Here is a 16177-nt window from a genome sequence, read left to right as displayed (position 1 = left end):
TCTCCCTAGAGTGGGATGGGAATGGAGATTTTGCAGTGTCCTGTCCCTGGAGTGGGATGGGAATAGGGATATTGCTGCATCCTTCTCCCTGGAGTGGTAGGAGAGTGTGGATTTTGCCGTATCCTTCTCCCTGGAGTGGGATGGGAATGGAGATTTTGTAGTATTCTTAACCTGGAGTGGGGTGGGAATGGAGATTTTGCAATATCTTTTCTCCAGGCGTGGGGAGGGAATGGGGATTTTGCAGTATCCTTCTCCCTGGAGTGGGATGGGAATGGAGATTTTGTAATATCCTTCCCCCTGGAGTGGGGGGGGGGGATGGAGATTTTGCAATATCTTTCCTCCAAGAGTGGGGTGGGAATGGGGATTTTGCAGTATCCTTTCCCTGCCACATCCACCAAACTGCACCCAGAAAACTAGCAATAAAAAAATTTGAATTTCACCATTGGGAGTGATGCTCCAAATATCCATTATTTTAGAGAATTACTTTACAGAAATGATAGGTTGGGCAGAAACGTCTTCAAGTGTTCACGGACCTCCCTGTGATGGCATCACAGCACTCAGGGATCTGTGGACCACAGGTTTAGAACCTCTGGGATAGATCATAAGGTTTCTTTTTGTGCGTGGTGATAATCTTCTGATGCTGAAGTCCTGATCAATAGAATAGGAATACAGAGTTGGAAGGGACTTTGGAGGTCTTCTAGTCCAACCCCCTTCATCAAAATGGTCACGACTCCACCCTTCGCCATGGAAAGTAATCTAGATACTAAATGAACATTGTACCCTCTACAGAGATATCTCTTTAATCAAGAATGAAGTATATTCAAAATCTATGATTCAGAGTGGGTGGCTGATAACCATGCAATAACATTTTATACCTTATAATAATAGATCACATTCGGAAACAAACATAAAACCCCATTGAGCTGACTGTAACAGCATTGCCAAAAAGGCGTTAAAAGTTGTTAACCTAATTTTGTGAAGCTTCTTCTCCGGTAACATTGTACTGCGAATTAGGGCATACAAAACCTTTGCCAGGCCAATTCTCGAATACAGCTCATCTGCCTGGAATCCACACTGTATATCCAGTGACGTGTGGTGAGGTTTATGACTGGTGAGGCTGGTGACATCATCAAACCGCGTGGTTGCTCCGATCGCACGGGCGCAGTCCAAACGGAGAAGTTTCTCTTCTCAGAAATGTCAGAAAGAGACAGACAGGCTGCAGCAGCTCCACTGAGAAGACATTTTGGAGAAGAGAAACTTCTCCTTTCTCCTCCTCCCCCCCCCTTCTAGCACTGATGATGTTACCTTGACATTTTTTGCATCGGGCGAGCCCGGGATCCTTGCAAGGAGAATGGGACCACATGTGCAGGCAGCTCCTCAGCAGCGCACAGCCTCAGATTAGCACAGCCGCGATCCCCTTCCCCTGCACACGTGGTCCCATTCCCCTCCTTCCTAAGCCAACATAAAGGGGACCGCGGCTGCGCTGATCTGAGGCTGGCATTGAGGAGCCACCTGCACACGTGGTCCCATTCCCCTTGCAAGGATCCCGGGCTCGCCCGATGCAAAAAATGGCAAGATCAGCACACTTGAGGCTGCTGCTGAGATGTTCAGGGAGGCTAAACCAAGCCGCGCGCCTCTCCCAGCCACTTTCACGGCTTCCCGGAGTAATTTTTTTTAATTTTCATGATGAGAGCGGTGAGGCTCTGCCTCCCCTGCCTCCCCTGACTGCACATCACTGTTATCACAGATTAATACAATCAAGCGAGGCCAGAGGTATTTCATGAGAAGAGTCCTCCACTCCTCTGCTCGCAATAGAATACCTTGTGCCACCAAGCTTGAAATTTTGGGCTTGAAGAACCTAGAACTATGCTGATTAAGGTCTGACCTAAGCGTAGGACACTATTATCTGCCACAATGTCCTACCTGTCAATGACTAATTCAGCTTCAACCGCAATAATTCACGGGCAAACAAGAGGTACACACTCAGGGTAAACCGTTCCAAACTTGATTGCAGAAAATACAACTTAGAAACAGAATGGTCAATGCCTGGAATGTATTACCTGACTGTTGCTACATCTTCAAAACCCCATTACTTTAAGCTTAAATGGTCTAGCGTGGATCTCACCCCTTTCCTAAGAAGTCTGTAGGGGGCGTGCATAAGCACACCAGAGTGACTGCCATCCCTGTCCTATTGTCCCCATTTATTTGTACCCATTTCCTGTGTCCATGCCCATGTTTATACATACACCTGTTATTTTGCACACAGTTGACAAACTAGATAATAAATAAATAAATAAATCCCCAGAGGGCAATCCTTTTTGGCATGGGGTCATCACAAAATTGCACGTCAAGATAACTAAAGCATCCATTGGCAAACTTGCCAGGTTACACACTGCCTTCCCCATCTTTGTTAAGGTAGGTTTGTTACAGGATGCCTCCACAATAGCGTTGAAGATGATTCTAAAGTACCACACCTTCTTGCTTCCCATAAGACAACAAAGTCATCTTGAATCACTTCTCAACAAAAGCTTATGCTATGAGATGTGGGGGACGTCGAGTCTTTCTTTCCAAAAGTCTCCTTAGTGCCTCCTTGACTTCATTGTTCCTGATGGTGTAAATGAAAGGATTTAGCACTGGGGCAACCATGGTGTTTAGTATGGAGACTGACTTCAACCTACTGAAGGAAGAGTTCTTGACAGTAGGTCTTAAATAGATGAAAAAGATGGACCCATACAATATGCAGACCACAACCAGGTGGGAAGCACAGGTAGAGAAAGCCCTCTGCTGTCGGATGGTTGAAGGCATTCGGAGAATGGTGGAAATAATGAAGAGGTAAGAAACGAGGGTGAAAAGCAGGGAGGACATAATCACCACCACCGTCACTAGGAATCCAAGGACTTCGATGACTTGTATGTTTCCTCCTGCAATTTTCAGCACGGGTCCCACATCGCAGTAGAAATGGTTGATGATGTTGGACGTGCAGTAGGGTAGGTCTGCGATCATCACAATCTGATAAAGGATGGAGAAAAATCCTCCCAGCCAAGCCCCTATTGCTAGTTTAAGGCAGACCCCGGAAGTCATGATTGTGCCATACCTCAGGGGGTAGCAGATGGCCAGGTACCTGTCCAAGGATATCAAAGTCATGATAAAAAATTCCGTGACCCCAAAGAGGAAGTAGAAGTACAGCTGTGTTATGCAGCAGTAGAAACAGATGGAATTCTTCTCTGAGACATAATTGACCAGCAGTTTGGGAATAAAGGCTGTGGTATGTCCAATGTCAATGCAAGAAAGGTTGCTAAGGAAGAAATACATGGGCTTCTGGAGATGGTGGTCCAAAATGACCATCACAATGATGAGCCCGTTGCCCATCAGACACAGGAGGTAGAGCAGAAAGATACCAGTGTACATCACACTTTCCATTCCCCAAACTCTTGGCAAGCCAACCAGAATAAATTCAGTCGCTCTGGTACAGTTGTTCAAATTCATATTCCCCTCCTGCTACAAAAAAGAGGACAGTTGAAATCTTGCTTGAATCGAGATTTATGTATTTACCGTTGTGTCAAAATGTATTCTCTATTCCAAAGAATTTTTTTTTTCATACACTACTACTGTGAAGGCAGCGTGGAATGGAACACAAGGCTGGATTTTCACATCGTGCTAACTAAAACTATTCCCAATAAATGTCTTATTGAACTATGGCAATTAAATGAAGCCTTTGAATAGGAACGTTGGAAAATCTGTTATGATTTCTAAAATCCCATCCCTGGAATCCCACAATGCTTCAAAGCCACAACTAAAGGGCCATGATTAGATTTAGCCTGATGTCTGACGTTTGCCACCTTTGGAAAACCGGTGGCCATTTCTGGATTCTTAAACATTTTGGGACGTGGTAATCTAGTTATGAAATAATCAAAACTTAATTCTCTGCAACATTTTTTTCTCTTCGGAGATGAGATCTTGCCTGGATCCCTAGGAATGAACGTTAATAAGATAATTTAGACAATGGAGATATGAGTACATGAAGGTCTACTGAAATAGAAAAACATAAGGAATAGCTTGCCTTCAGAAGTTGGGGTTGCTTCACACTTGAGGCTTTCAAAAAGAAATCAGACAACCATTTGTCTTAAATGGTATAAAGTCTCCTGCTTGGGCGGGGGGTTAGATTAGAAGACCTCTCTTCTGTCAGAGTGCACACAGTGTGACTATGTGAGAAAAACCCAGGAGCAAATACAGTAAACAGAGGTTTGTATTTTAAGTAGTGGTTTTATCTACAAAGAATATATACATGTACGTACTTTAGTCAGACCTCAAGCATAACAGCAATCAGCAATTACAGCATGGAAGGAGAGAGAGAGGGAGGGAGGGAGGGAGGGAGGAAGAGAGAGAGAGAGAGAGAGAGAGAGAGAGAGAGAGATGCCCCAACTGGGCTTATTCTTTTACAGGCTCTTAAAATGATATCAGCCCAAAAACCTTGCTGACTCATTTCTAGCATTACATCCTTGTAGCAGCGGGTCAGCTCTTAAATCATTACCCTGATTCTGTTATTCCAACTCTGTTATTCTATGTTCTATGTTCCAGATTCTTCTTTCTATATGGGAGGTGGATGTCATATGTATATGTTAGGATGACATAGTATCTTTTGCAGTGAAATTCTCATGCTCCCATTCTATAAAAGGTGGATCCAGGGATCTCTATAGATTTACCTTGGCTTGTTCTTCTTTCATGACCTTGTCTTCTCCAAGTGCCTTTCACTCCATTTCCTCTATCCATTCAACAAGTCAGTGTTTTGAAGAACCATATAAAATACTGCATCGTATGCTGGACAAAGGTGGTAGACTTCTTGAAAAACATTTCCCTCAACACCCGAAGAAAATGCAGCAGTTTGCATCATAGAAAGTTTATTTACTTGTTCTCTGTAGAAACTCAGGATCCAGTCCCGAAGGATACTTGCTTTTAATTTCTCATGAGTATCCATGAAGAATATATTCAAGGATGACATCATTTGAATCAAACCTCAAGTGCCATCCCAAGTTAGGGGGTTCCCTTGGAAGCAACCCAACAAGGACAAACTTTGTAACTCTTTCATAGTTTGTCTAATTCCAATTCCTCTCCCACTGCAAAGAGAGTGTGTGTAAAACTTTCAATGTCTGCACTTAATGTTCTTCAGAAAGTTGAGATGCCATCTCTAGAGATATTTCTCAGTTCCCATGAGATTCTGCTCAGAAGAGATGATTTTGAATCAGCATGAAGGAGGCCTGCTTTTTTTGTGGACCAAATCCCAAGATTCTTAGAAATGGAGACATCTATATAATATTAAGTCTTCAACAGCTATCCAGAACAAACACAACCCCCCTAAACACATCCTGGACCTGACCAACCACTGCCTAACCAACACATACTTCATCCACAATGACAAAGATACAAACAGATAGAAGGAGCACCCATGGGATCACCCCTCTCACCTGTCATTGCAAACTTATACATGGAACATTTTGAAACCAACGCCTTAGATAAATCTCAACACAAACCCAAACTCTGGCTTAGGTATGTTGATGACACTTTTGTGATTTGGCCACATGGGAAAGAAAAACTGGACAACTTCCTCACACATCTCAACAGCCTACACCCCAAAATACAATTCACCATGGAAATAGAAGCAAACAACCAACAAATTGGTGTAGCTACAGTGCATGGATGCTCATGGGAAATTAAAGACAGCTCTCCTTAGACAACCGTCTTCCACGTCTCTTAGACAAGATGTAAATAAACTTTCCTAAGATGCTGCAGTATCTGTTCTTTAGATGTTAAGGAAAATATTTCTCAAAACATAACGCTGTAACATTTGGCCTGGATTGCCCAGTGTTTGGCAAATGGAAAATATCAGGGACGTGCGGTCAGGGGAGGCAGGAAAGGCAGAGCCTCACTGCTCTCATCATTAAAATAAATTTAAAAAGGGAAAAGGGAAAAGGCGCTGAGGAGCCTTCTGCACACGTGGTCCCATTCCCTGCCTTCCTGAGTCAACATGAAAGGGACCGGGAAGCATGAGCCGCAGTCCTGCGGAGTCCCACGGAGCGCGAGCTGCAGTCCCGCGGAGCGCAAGCCGCAGTCCCGCAGAGCGCGAGACGTGGTCCCCTTCATGTTGACTCACGAGTCAGGAAGGTGGAGAATGGGACCACGTGTGCAGGAAGCTGAGGCAGCTTCAGCCTCCTGCACACGTGGTCCCATTCCCCACCTTCCTGAGTCAACATGAAGGGGACCGCGGCTCGCGCTGAAGACGTCACCAGCCTCACCAGCCATAAACCTCACCGCATGTCACTGGAAAATGTGATATTTGCTTGTGTCTCTCTGCTCTACCTCGTGTGTCTGATGATCAACTGTACGAGAGCGGTAGAGTTTATCCTGGTCGGATTGCCAGGTGTAGGGCGAGTGGAAAGTGTGATGCATGAAGGCATCTTTCTGCTCTACCTCCTGTGTCTGATGGGCAACGGGCTCATCATTGTGATGGTCATTGTGGACCATCATCTCCAGAAGCCCATGTATTTCTCCCTTAGCAACCTTTCTTGCATTGATATCGGATACACCACATCCTTTATTCCTAAACTACTGGTCAACTACCTCTGCGCAAACAACTCCATCTGTTTCTCCTGCTGCATGACACAGAAGTTCTTTTATTTTCTTTTTAGCACTACCAAAAATTTCATCATCACCTTGCTATCTGCCATCCTTTGAGGTACTCCACAATCATGACTCCTGGGGTTTGCTTGAAATTGGCAACGGCAGCCTAGTTCGGAGGCCTTTTCTCCATCATTTATCAGGGTCTATTGACCGCAAACCTACCCTACTGCACCTCCAACGTTATCAAATATTTCTTCTGTGGTGCAGGACCTGCGTTGAAGATTGCGGGAGGAAAAAAGCACAGGAACTGGAGAAGAATTGGACCATAGATGGGCTGGCTGCTAAAGCAAGGTCGTGGCACCCACTTGAAAGTAAATCAGGAAAACTGTAATTGTGGGTCTGTCTGTCTTGCAAGAACAAAGAATGCTTATCAACAGGAAACGTGCATGTGTAAAGCTTGTAGCAATTACGGGTAGTTAGAAAGCTGATAAAAAGTAACAAGAATTGGACAACTTGCAGATGTCAGCTAAAAGTTAGGAATAGAGATGGCCTGCAGCAAAGGAAATGTCTATTAGATAACTCCTTATCTAAGGGGCATTCATTAGCCTTATCTAAGGGGCATTCATTAGCCAAGGCTTAGGAATAAGGACAGCTATTGACCAACAGAACAAATGGTAGAATCATTGCTAAAATGTTTATTAGATTATATTGCTTATTATTTCACCTTGTCCCGCCTTCTCCTTTAGTGAAAATGTACGAAGCTTTCTTAATCCTTTGTTCTTGGTTTCTTGGCCTTTTGACCAGGATTCCTTGGAGTACTCCCATAAAAAGCAATCAGAAAACCTGTTCCTCATGTCTGGCGTCCATCCTTGGCTTCGGCACCAGGCTCTGACCCGAACTGGGGACAACACCATGGTCGCAAGATAGCTCCATGGATCTTAAGTCCCCAGTCACGGGGGACCCCTGGGAAATGCTGAACTTTCTGCTGTACTGAAAGCAGAATCTGGCTGATCTACCAACTTAAAGTTTACTTGGCTGGAAGCTAGTGAAACCAAGGGCTGTAGAAGAAGGCAACTGTGACACTTACAAAATACAACCCCGAAGAAAACCACAGCAAACCACGTTCAGATAATTGGCAGGAAAACCACAGCAATGTGTCTGTGGAATCGCCAGGTGAAGCAGACAACTCGAGGGGAAACGTAGCTTTGTAATCTGCCTGCCACAACCATATCTGATCCTATCACAAAGGGGTGGCTTAGAAGAACATCTTCTGGTGTTCTTCTCCTCTTTTTCTGCTCCGTCTCACTTTGCAATCGCTCCTCCCCTGTTCAGGCTCTCTGAAGGAGGTTCGTGAAGCAAACTGAGGCATCCGTGAGACACCGTGTGTCACTCAGAGCACAGAAATAGACAGCGGCGTCTGCTAGAGTGACTTCATCGATCACCAGCGTGCTGGATGCCTTGTCTTCAGAAAAACGCAACTTGCCCTTCGGATTTTCAACTTCGTCTTCATAGTTTGGGTAGGCCCCACCGAGGTAGTGTGGTTTCTGCCCAGAAAACTGTTGATACCATTGGATCATTTCTGTAGTAACAGAAGAGAGATTGCAGCGAAGGTAGTATGGCTCTCTCTCCAGGGCCGTTGCTGACATAGGTTGTTCAATAGTCTTTGCTCTTCCAAGGGAACCTACAACAAAGATGAAAATGGACAACTGATCAACATCTGACCAACAGAATGGGTATATTTAATGCATTTTCTTGACCAATCAATCAGATTACACAGAGCTGCAGGGACCTTAAACAGATGGATAGAGTTGGAAGGGACCTTGTAGGTCATCTAGTCCAACCCTCTGGCCAAGCAGGAGACCCTACACGTTTTCTGACAGATGGCAGTCCAGTCTCTTCTTGAAAGCTTCCAGTGATGAAGCTCCCACAACTTCTGAAGGCAACTTCTGTTCCATTGGTGGATTGCTCTCACTGTCAGAAAAAATTCTCCTTAATTCTAGGTTGCTTCTCTCTTTCATTGCTTTCTGTCCATTGTTGGACGCGGTGGCTCAGTGGCTAAGATGCTGAGCTTGTCAATCAGAAGATTAGCAGTTCGGCGGTTCGAATCCCTAGCGCCACTAGGGATTTTCTAAGGTCAGAACATTGCTCCTGATTTCTCGGTTGACTCTCTCCTTGATCCAAGGACAGACTCACCAGACAATGTAGCCTAATTAAGATGTTCTTCCTCCCTTAAGATTCAGGGGACAAGTTCGATCCATTGAAGGATGAACAAATTGCTCATAAAATAGAATAACAAAATTGGAAGGGACTTTCTGGGTCATCTAGTCCAACACACATACACTCGCCCAAGCAAGAGACCCTACACCATTTCTGACCAATGGCAGTCCAGTCTCTTCTTGAAAGCTTCCAGTGACGAAGCTCCCACAACTTCTGAAGGCAACTTCTGTTCCATTGGTTGATCTCTTCCATTGATCTTTCTGGAAACCTTAAATACATGAGACAACTAAACCTCTCTGAAAAATCTAGGATGGTCTTTCTCAACCTTGGCAAGTTGACGATGTGTGGACTTCAACTCCCAGAATCCCCCATCCAGCCATGCTGTCTGAAGAATTTTGGGAGCTGAAGACCAGCTTGCCAATTCTGAGAGTTGAAGTCCAACTTGTCAACAATCACTGATCTAGGAGATCGGAATCCATCTGTGGGAAACTCCAAATTATCTTGCAAGTAGGAATTATAGCAAGGTTTATATTTATATATATATCATGTGGCATAACAAAAATATGGACAGTGTTTTGAGATCCCCCAAGCTACAGTGAAATGATTTTATATTCTTTTGGAGACTTTGGCTCCCCAATTAATCATGTCATGATATTGTTAGAAGTTCTCCCAGAAAGACAGTAAGTTAGAAAATGCTACTCTTTATCATGACAGCTAGCAACATAATATATTTTCCTTTTTTATGTATATCTTAATCATTTCTTCTTAATTCTGATGAGATCAATTACATAAGAAAAGAATCTGGATGAGAGGGTTATACTGGGCTACCCAAAATGGTGGGGCCATACTCAAGGAGAAAGTGAAATCAAATGTGACTTCTGCAGAGATGTAGAAGAAATTTGTGAAATTTAGTTCCTTCCACTCTTTACAACTACAAAAGGAAAAGAAAAACGAATCTTGAGGTTGATAAACAGGGCTATTCTGAAAAAGAAAGATAATATTTGTTGCCATCTAGTGGAAGAAACTCGTTTCATATGCCAGTAAAGTTATGCTCAAAATTCTACAAGCTAGGCTCCAGCAGTTATGTGGATCTAGAACTAACAGAAGTACAGGCAGGATTTCAAAGAGGCAGAGGAACTAGAGATCAAATTGCCAACATATGCTGGATTATGGAGAAACTAGGGAGTTTCAGAAAAAAACATCTGTTTCTGCTTCATTGACTATGCTAAAGCCTTTGATTGTGTGGATCACAACACATTGTGGCAAGTTCTTAAAGAGATGGGAGTACCATACGGTCTTATTTGTCTCTTGAGAAACCTATATGCAGGTCAAGAAGCAACAGTGAGAACTGGACACGGAGCCACTGATTGGTTCAAAATTGGGAAAGGAGTCCAGCAAGGCTGTATACTGTTGCCCTGGCTATTTAACTTATATGCAGAGCATATCATGAGAAAGGTGGGTCTAGAGGAATCAAAAGTTTGAATTAAGAGTGCTGGGAGAAATATCAACAACCTCAGATATGCAGATGATACCACTCTAATGATAGAAAGTAAAGAGGAACTAAAGAACCTCTTGATGCAGGTGAAGAAGGAGAGTGCAAAAGCTGGGTTGAAACTCAACATTAACAAATTAAGATCATGTCCTCCAGCCCTCTCAATTCCTGGCAAACAGATGGGGAAGAAATGGAGGTAGCGACAGATTTTATTTTCCTGGGTTCCAAGATCACTGCAGATGGGGACTGGAGCCAAGAAATTAAAAGATGCTTGTTCCCAGGGAGGAAAGCTATGGCAAATCTAGACAGTATCCTAAGAAGCAGAGACAACACCTTGCCAATGAAAGTGCTATGGTTTTCCCAGTTGCAATGTATCAAGGTTATGGTTTTCCCAGTTGCAATGGATGGCTGTGAAAATTGGACCATAAGAAAGGATGAGCACCAAAGAATTGAGACCTTTGAAACTCTGGTGCTGGAGAAGACTCCTGCGAGTCTCTTGGATTGCAAGGTGATCAAACCGGTCAGTCCTAGAGGAGATCAACCCTGACTGCTCTTGAGAAGGCCAGATCCTGAAGGTGAAACTTAACTTGACCACCTAATGAGAAGGAAGGACTCCCTGGAGAAGGGCCTAACGCTGGGAAAGACTGAAGGCAAAAGAAGAAGGGGACGACAGAGAACGAGGTGGCTGGCTGGAGTCACTGAAGCAGTAGGTGTGAGCTTAAATGGACTCCAGAGGATGGTAGAGGATAAGAAGGCCTGCAAGAACATTGTCCATGGGGTCGTGATGGGTCAGATACATCTTCACAACTAACAACAACAACAAAGTGGAAAAAAAGGAATAATAAATGTAGCACCTAGGAACCTGGAAGATGTAAAAGAATAACAGAATTAGAAGGGCATGAATAGTCTTAAAAATAGGGCATGAATAGTCTTTAGGAGGCTTGTAAAGTGCTCCTGAGGGGGAGTGGGGCAAGACAAGCAAAAAACGGCCCATTTTTTACAAAAACTAGCCCATTTTTTGTTAAAAAAAGGGCATGCATAACCTTTAGGAGGCTTATAAAGGTCTCCTGAGGGGGGGGCAAAATTGAGCAAAAAATGGCCTGTTTTTCACTCATTTTGCCCTCCCCAGACCTAGGAGCACTCTGGAAGCCTCCTAAAGGCTCTGCAGGACCATTTTGGTGAAGGGGGCGGGGTTTCAGGAGACAAAAAATGCTGTAATCAATGTATAAGACGCACCCAGATTTTCAGCCTCTTTTTTGAGGGGAAATGGTGTGTCTTATAGTCCGAAAAATACGGTAACCCACAGAGGCGTCGCCTATGTGATTGAGTTCATTCAATTATCTGTTTAAAACTGCTTAAATCCAACTTTCTGGGAAACAACGGGAGACTGAAGATGGGTTTACGGAGAGTGGAGCCCACAATCATGGTAAAACAGGACTCAGCAAATATATCAGCTCCCCAAATTTCTCTCTGAATCCAAAAGAGGACCAGGACTGCTCACAAGGGCTTCTCACAGAAGATCTCCATGAGGGAGTGTAGAACAGCATAGACAAAAGCATCATTCAATAGATGACCAGGATCCATTCCACCATTTCTTCTCCTGGGCTTTCTACTGCAATTCGTAGATAACTAACATGTAAGCCAACTAGGGGGGAGAAATGTATAAGGTGAAAAATAAGCAGATGTTTGATTGTGAAGCTGTGGCTCAAGAGGTTCTTCTGATGTTCCTTTCAGAGGGACACCAGTAGGAAGCTCTAGTTCTCCTCAGTTGTCCTCTACCTTTTGTGACGGCCAGGAAGTGTCTTTCTACCACTGTGCTCCACTGCACAGAAATAGACAGCTGAATCCTTAAGTTGGGTGTTCTTCAGATACAAAGAGGTGGTCTTCTTAACTGTGTCCAGAGACATTTCAAAATTATCCTCTGCTTTAGTCTCCGATCTAGCCAGTAACTTCATGAATTCTGGTGGGCCTCCTGGATATTGCTTGTACCACTGAAGACTATATTCCGTTCCCATATAGGAGCACTTCAGCCGGATGGAGTCTCCTTCTTTAACAGATAGAAATGGGTGTTCCTGTGTGATAGTAGTTTGACTTGATACAACTGGAAAGGAATGGAAATGTTAGGAAAAATGATGGATGAGGGAAAGGAGGGAGGGAGCGAGAGAGGAAGGAGGGAAAGGAAAGGAAAGATGGGAGGGAGGGAGGGAGGGAGGAATCCACCAACAAGTATATTTAGTTGATCCTTTAGAATTTCCAAAGGAGCAATTGTTATTCAATAATTGTTCAATAAATTCAATACATGTTTGCCATCCTACTTTACATTATAAGGTATCCAAATAGGAGCATTTCAAACGGATGGAGTCTCCTTCCTTAACTGAAAGAAATTGGTGCTCCTGGGTGACTCTAGCTTGACCTGATACAACTGTAATAGAAGAGGATTGTTATGGAAGGAAGATGGAGGGAGGGAGGGAAGAGAGAAAGAAAGAAAGAAAGAAAGAAAGAAAGAAAGAAAGAAAGAAAGAAAGAAAGAAAGAAAGAAAGAAAGAAGAGAGAGAGTGAGTGAGAGAAAGGAGGGAAGAAAGAGAGAGAGAAAGAAGAGAGAGAGAAGGGAGGGAGGGAAGAAAGAAAGAGAAAGAAAGAAGAGAGAGAAAGAGAGAGAGAAAGGGAGAAAGGGAAGGGAGGGAAGAGAGAGAGAAGCAAGGGAGGGAAGAGAGAAAGAAAGAGAAAGAAAGAAAGAAAGAAAGAGAAAGAAAGTAAGAAAGAAGAGAAAGAAAGAGAGAGAGAATGAAAAGAGAGAGAGAAGGGAGGGAAGAAAGAAAGAGAAAGAAAAAGAAAGAAGAGAGAGAAAGAGAGAGAGGGAAGGGAGGGAAGAGAGAGAGAGAAGGGAGGGAGGGAAGAGAGAAAGAAAGAAAGAAAGAAAGAAAGAAAGAAAGAAAGAAAGAAAGAAAGATGACACTTTACTGACTTTCTTTTTATGCCTTTTGAAAGATTCAGCTGCCAAACCAATTTGAGGAGGTTGTGCTTCAAAAACAAACAAAAAGTAGGCTACGCATAATTTTCATCAATAAATGAAAAAATAAGAGGGAAAGGGTACCTGTAGAGATGACCAACAGCAAGGCAACGATCCTGCTCCCCAGATCTCCCATCCTTCTTCCTTTGTCTTCAACTGGTAGGACAACTCTGTCGCCTGAAACACAGGAAAGGGAGAACCCTGCCACAGTTTTGTGGGTGTCTTCATGCTCAGACCTTCCGGGGATCAAAGATCTGCTCATCTTTGCTTTGACTGACGTAGATCAAAGCAGTTAAACACCACAAACACAGAAGATAGACGCTTTTGTCTTCTCACACTTGAGCAGACAAGCCAAAACATATTCTGTTCTTCTGGTGAAATGATGTTTAATGAAAACAAGGACTAGGGGAGAGATGATGGCAGTCTTCCAATATCTCAGTGGTTGTCACAAAGAAGAGGGAGTCAAACTATATGCCAAGGCATCTGAGGGTAGAACAAGAAGCCATGGGTGGAAATTAATCAAGGAGAGAAGCAACCTGGAACTAAGGAGAAGCTTCCTAACAATGAAAACAATAAATCAGTGGAACGACTTGGAAAATGTGGTTGGGGGTTCTGCTTCATCAATAAAAGGAACCTGTCAGGCCTGTAGTTATGTTTCTTTTAGGATCTTTGGCCTGTCACACTTTCTATTATTTTCCTATGCTGTTTCATTAGTGTAGTAGTTGGGAGGGGGAATAGAAAGGAGTAGAATTGTGGAATGTGTTGTTGTGATTCTTTTCTAGAAGCTCAAGGTCATCTTTTGTCTCTGCACCTTGACATTTGACCAGAAGAAGCTGGGTGGAGATGCCAGCGTGGAAGAAAAGGATTGGACCATGTGATGGGATTATGGGATAGATCATGAACTTTCAACTGGGTGGGAAACCCAGGAAACTCTTCAGATTTGGGATTCCACAGATGTGCTAACTCGCCTGTATGATTAAATTGGAACTTTAAGGATGATTCTGCCTTGGGCTCCGATTGATTTCATGCATGGTATTTAGAACGCTGACAGGACCTTTATTTCCCATCAGCCTACAGCCTCCATTTCATTCCCAGTGCCTTTCGCCCAGCTTGGACCTGGATATTTCTTCCAACAGTTTCCCGAGATTTCTGATCCGCCCTATCAGGGGAAAAGGGTCAGAAAGCCAGAGGAATCGAGAGGAGAGCAAAAGAATCACATCAAACTTTGAGAGGAGGGTTTCTGCTTGTGGGTTACACCGCCCTCTTGTGGGGAGGAGGGGGCAAAGTCTAGTGATGTGAAAAACACATACATCAGAATTGGCCCATAATCCCCAACATTTCCTACCAGGATGAGCTCTACGAAGAATTGCGTGACTAAAAGCTTCGTCCTCACAGCCAAATGAAGACCACACACGCACTCTTTGGAAACCACATTTTGGTCATGTCCTTCTACCATTGCCATCTCGTCCTCAGCCCATGGTGGAGGCATTTTAAACTCTTGACCTGTTGCCATTTTCAAGGAGTGTTTTCGGTCTTCTTCCTTCCTGGAACATTTTGGTTATGTTCTGAGCTAGGCTTCCCCAAAATGCAGGGGGCAGAATCCTGGTCCCGACAAAACCCCTTTTTATTAAACAAATACGAATCCCTCTCATTCACATTCAGCAAGGCCTGGCCAACAGTTTTTCAAAAGAATAGTTTTGCCTGCAGACCCTATCTATCTGCAAGGAATATAAATCCTTACATTCCTCACTGACCTGTCCGAGCTGAAGAAGCTTCTTGGATGAGAAAGAAAGAAAGAGAGAAAGAAGAAAGAAAGAAAGAAAGAAAGAAAGAAAGAAAGAAAGAAAGAAAGAAGGAAGGAAGGAAGGAAGGAAGGAAGGAAGGAAGGAAGGAAGGAAGGAAGGAAGGAATGAGAGGAGGGAGGGAGGGAGGGAGGGAAGAAGAAAAATAGGAAAGAAAGAAAACAAAAGGAAGGAAGGCAGGAGGGAGGGAAGAAAGAAAGAAAGGAGGATGAGAGGAAGGGAGAAAAGAAGGAAAGAAAGAAGGAAAGAAAGAAATGAGGGAGGAAAGAAGGAAGAGAGAGAGAGAAAAAAAGAAAGAAAGAAAGAAAGAAAGGAGGGAAGAAGAAAAGTAGGAAAGAAAGAAAGAGAAAGAAAGGAAGGAAGGAGGGAGGGAGAGAAGAAAGAAAGAAAGAAAGAAAGAAAGAAAGAAAGAAAGAAAGAAAGGAGGGAGGGAAGAAAGAAGGAAAGAGAGAGAAAGAAAGAAAGAAAGAAAGAAAGAAAGAAAGAAAGGAGGGAGGGAGGTAAGAAGAAAAGTAGGAAAGAAAGAGAAAGGAAGGAAGGAAGGAAGGAGGGAGGGAAGGAGGGTAGGAAGAAAGAAAGAAAGAAAGAAAGAAAGAAAGAAAGAAAGAAAGAAAGAAGGGAGGGAGGGTAGGAGGAAGGGAGAAAAGAAGGAAAGAAAGTGATAGAGAGCGAAAGAAAGAAAGAAAGAAAGAAAGAAAGAAAGAAAGAAGGAAGGAAAGAAGGAAGGAAGGAGAGGAGGGAGACAGGGAGACAGGAAGGAAGGAAAGAAGGAAGGAAAGAAGGAAAGAAAGAAGGAAGGAAGGAAAGAAGGAAGGAGAGGAGGAAGACAGGGAGGGAGGAAAGAAGGAAGGAAAGAAGGAAAGAAAAAGAAAGAAAAAAGAAAGAAAGGAGGGAGGGAGGAGAAAATGGAAGGAAGGAAGGAGGAAGGAAGAAAGAAAAGAGGGACGGAGGGAGAGAGGGGAAGAAAATTAGGAAAGAAAGAAAAGAAAGGAAGGAAGGAGGGTTGGAGGAAGGGAGAAAAGAAGGAAAGAAAGAAGGAAA

The 16177-nt window shown here is 43.6% G+C and overlaps 1 protein-coding gene across 1 annotated transcript; it reads right to left on the bottom strand.

Annotated features, from left to right (window-relative positions):
* Positions 1-2529: 2529 nt before the first annotated feature.
* Positions 2530-3408, bottom strand: LOC309400595 (olfactory receptor 6X1-like; the record flags this gene model as incomplete). The annotated part of the gene is made up of 1 exon (XM_081969156.1): positions 2530-3408. One exon carries the CDS (start codon positions 3406-3408, stop codon positions 2530-2532), a length of 879 nt encoding a protein of 292 aa, XP_081825282.1.
* Positions 3409-16177: the final 12769 nt, after the last annotated feature.

The sequence above is a fragment of the Natrix helvetica genome (genome assembly GCF_964273705.1).
Source record: "Natrix helvetica genome assembly, chromosome: W".
NCBI lineage: Eukaryota > Metazoa > Chordata > Lepidosauria > Squamata > Natricidae > Natrix > Natrix helvetica.
This window is presented reverse-complemented; position numbering and strand designations above follow the sequence as displayed.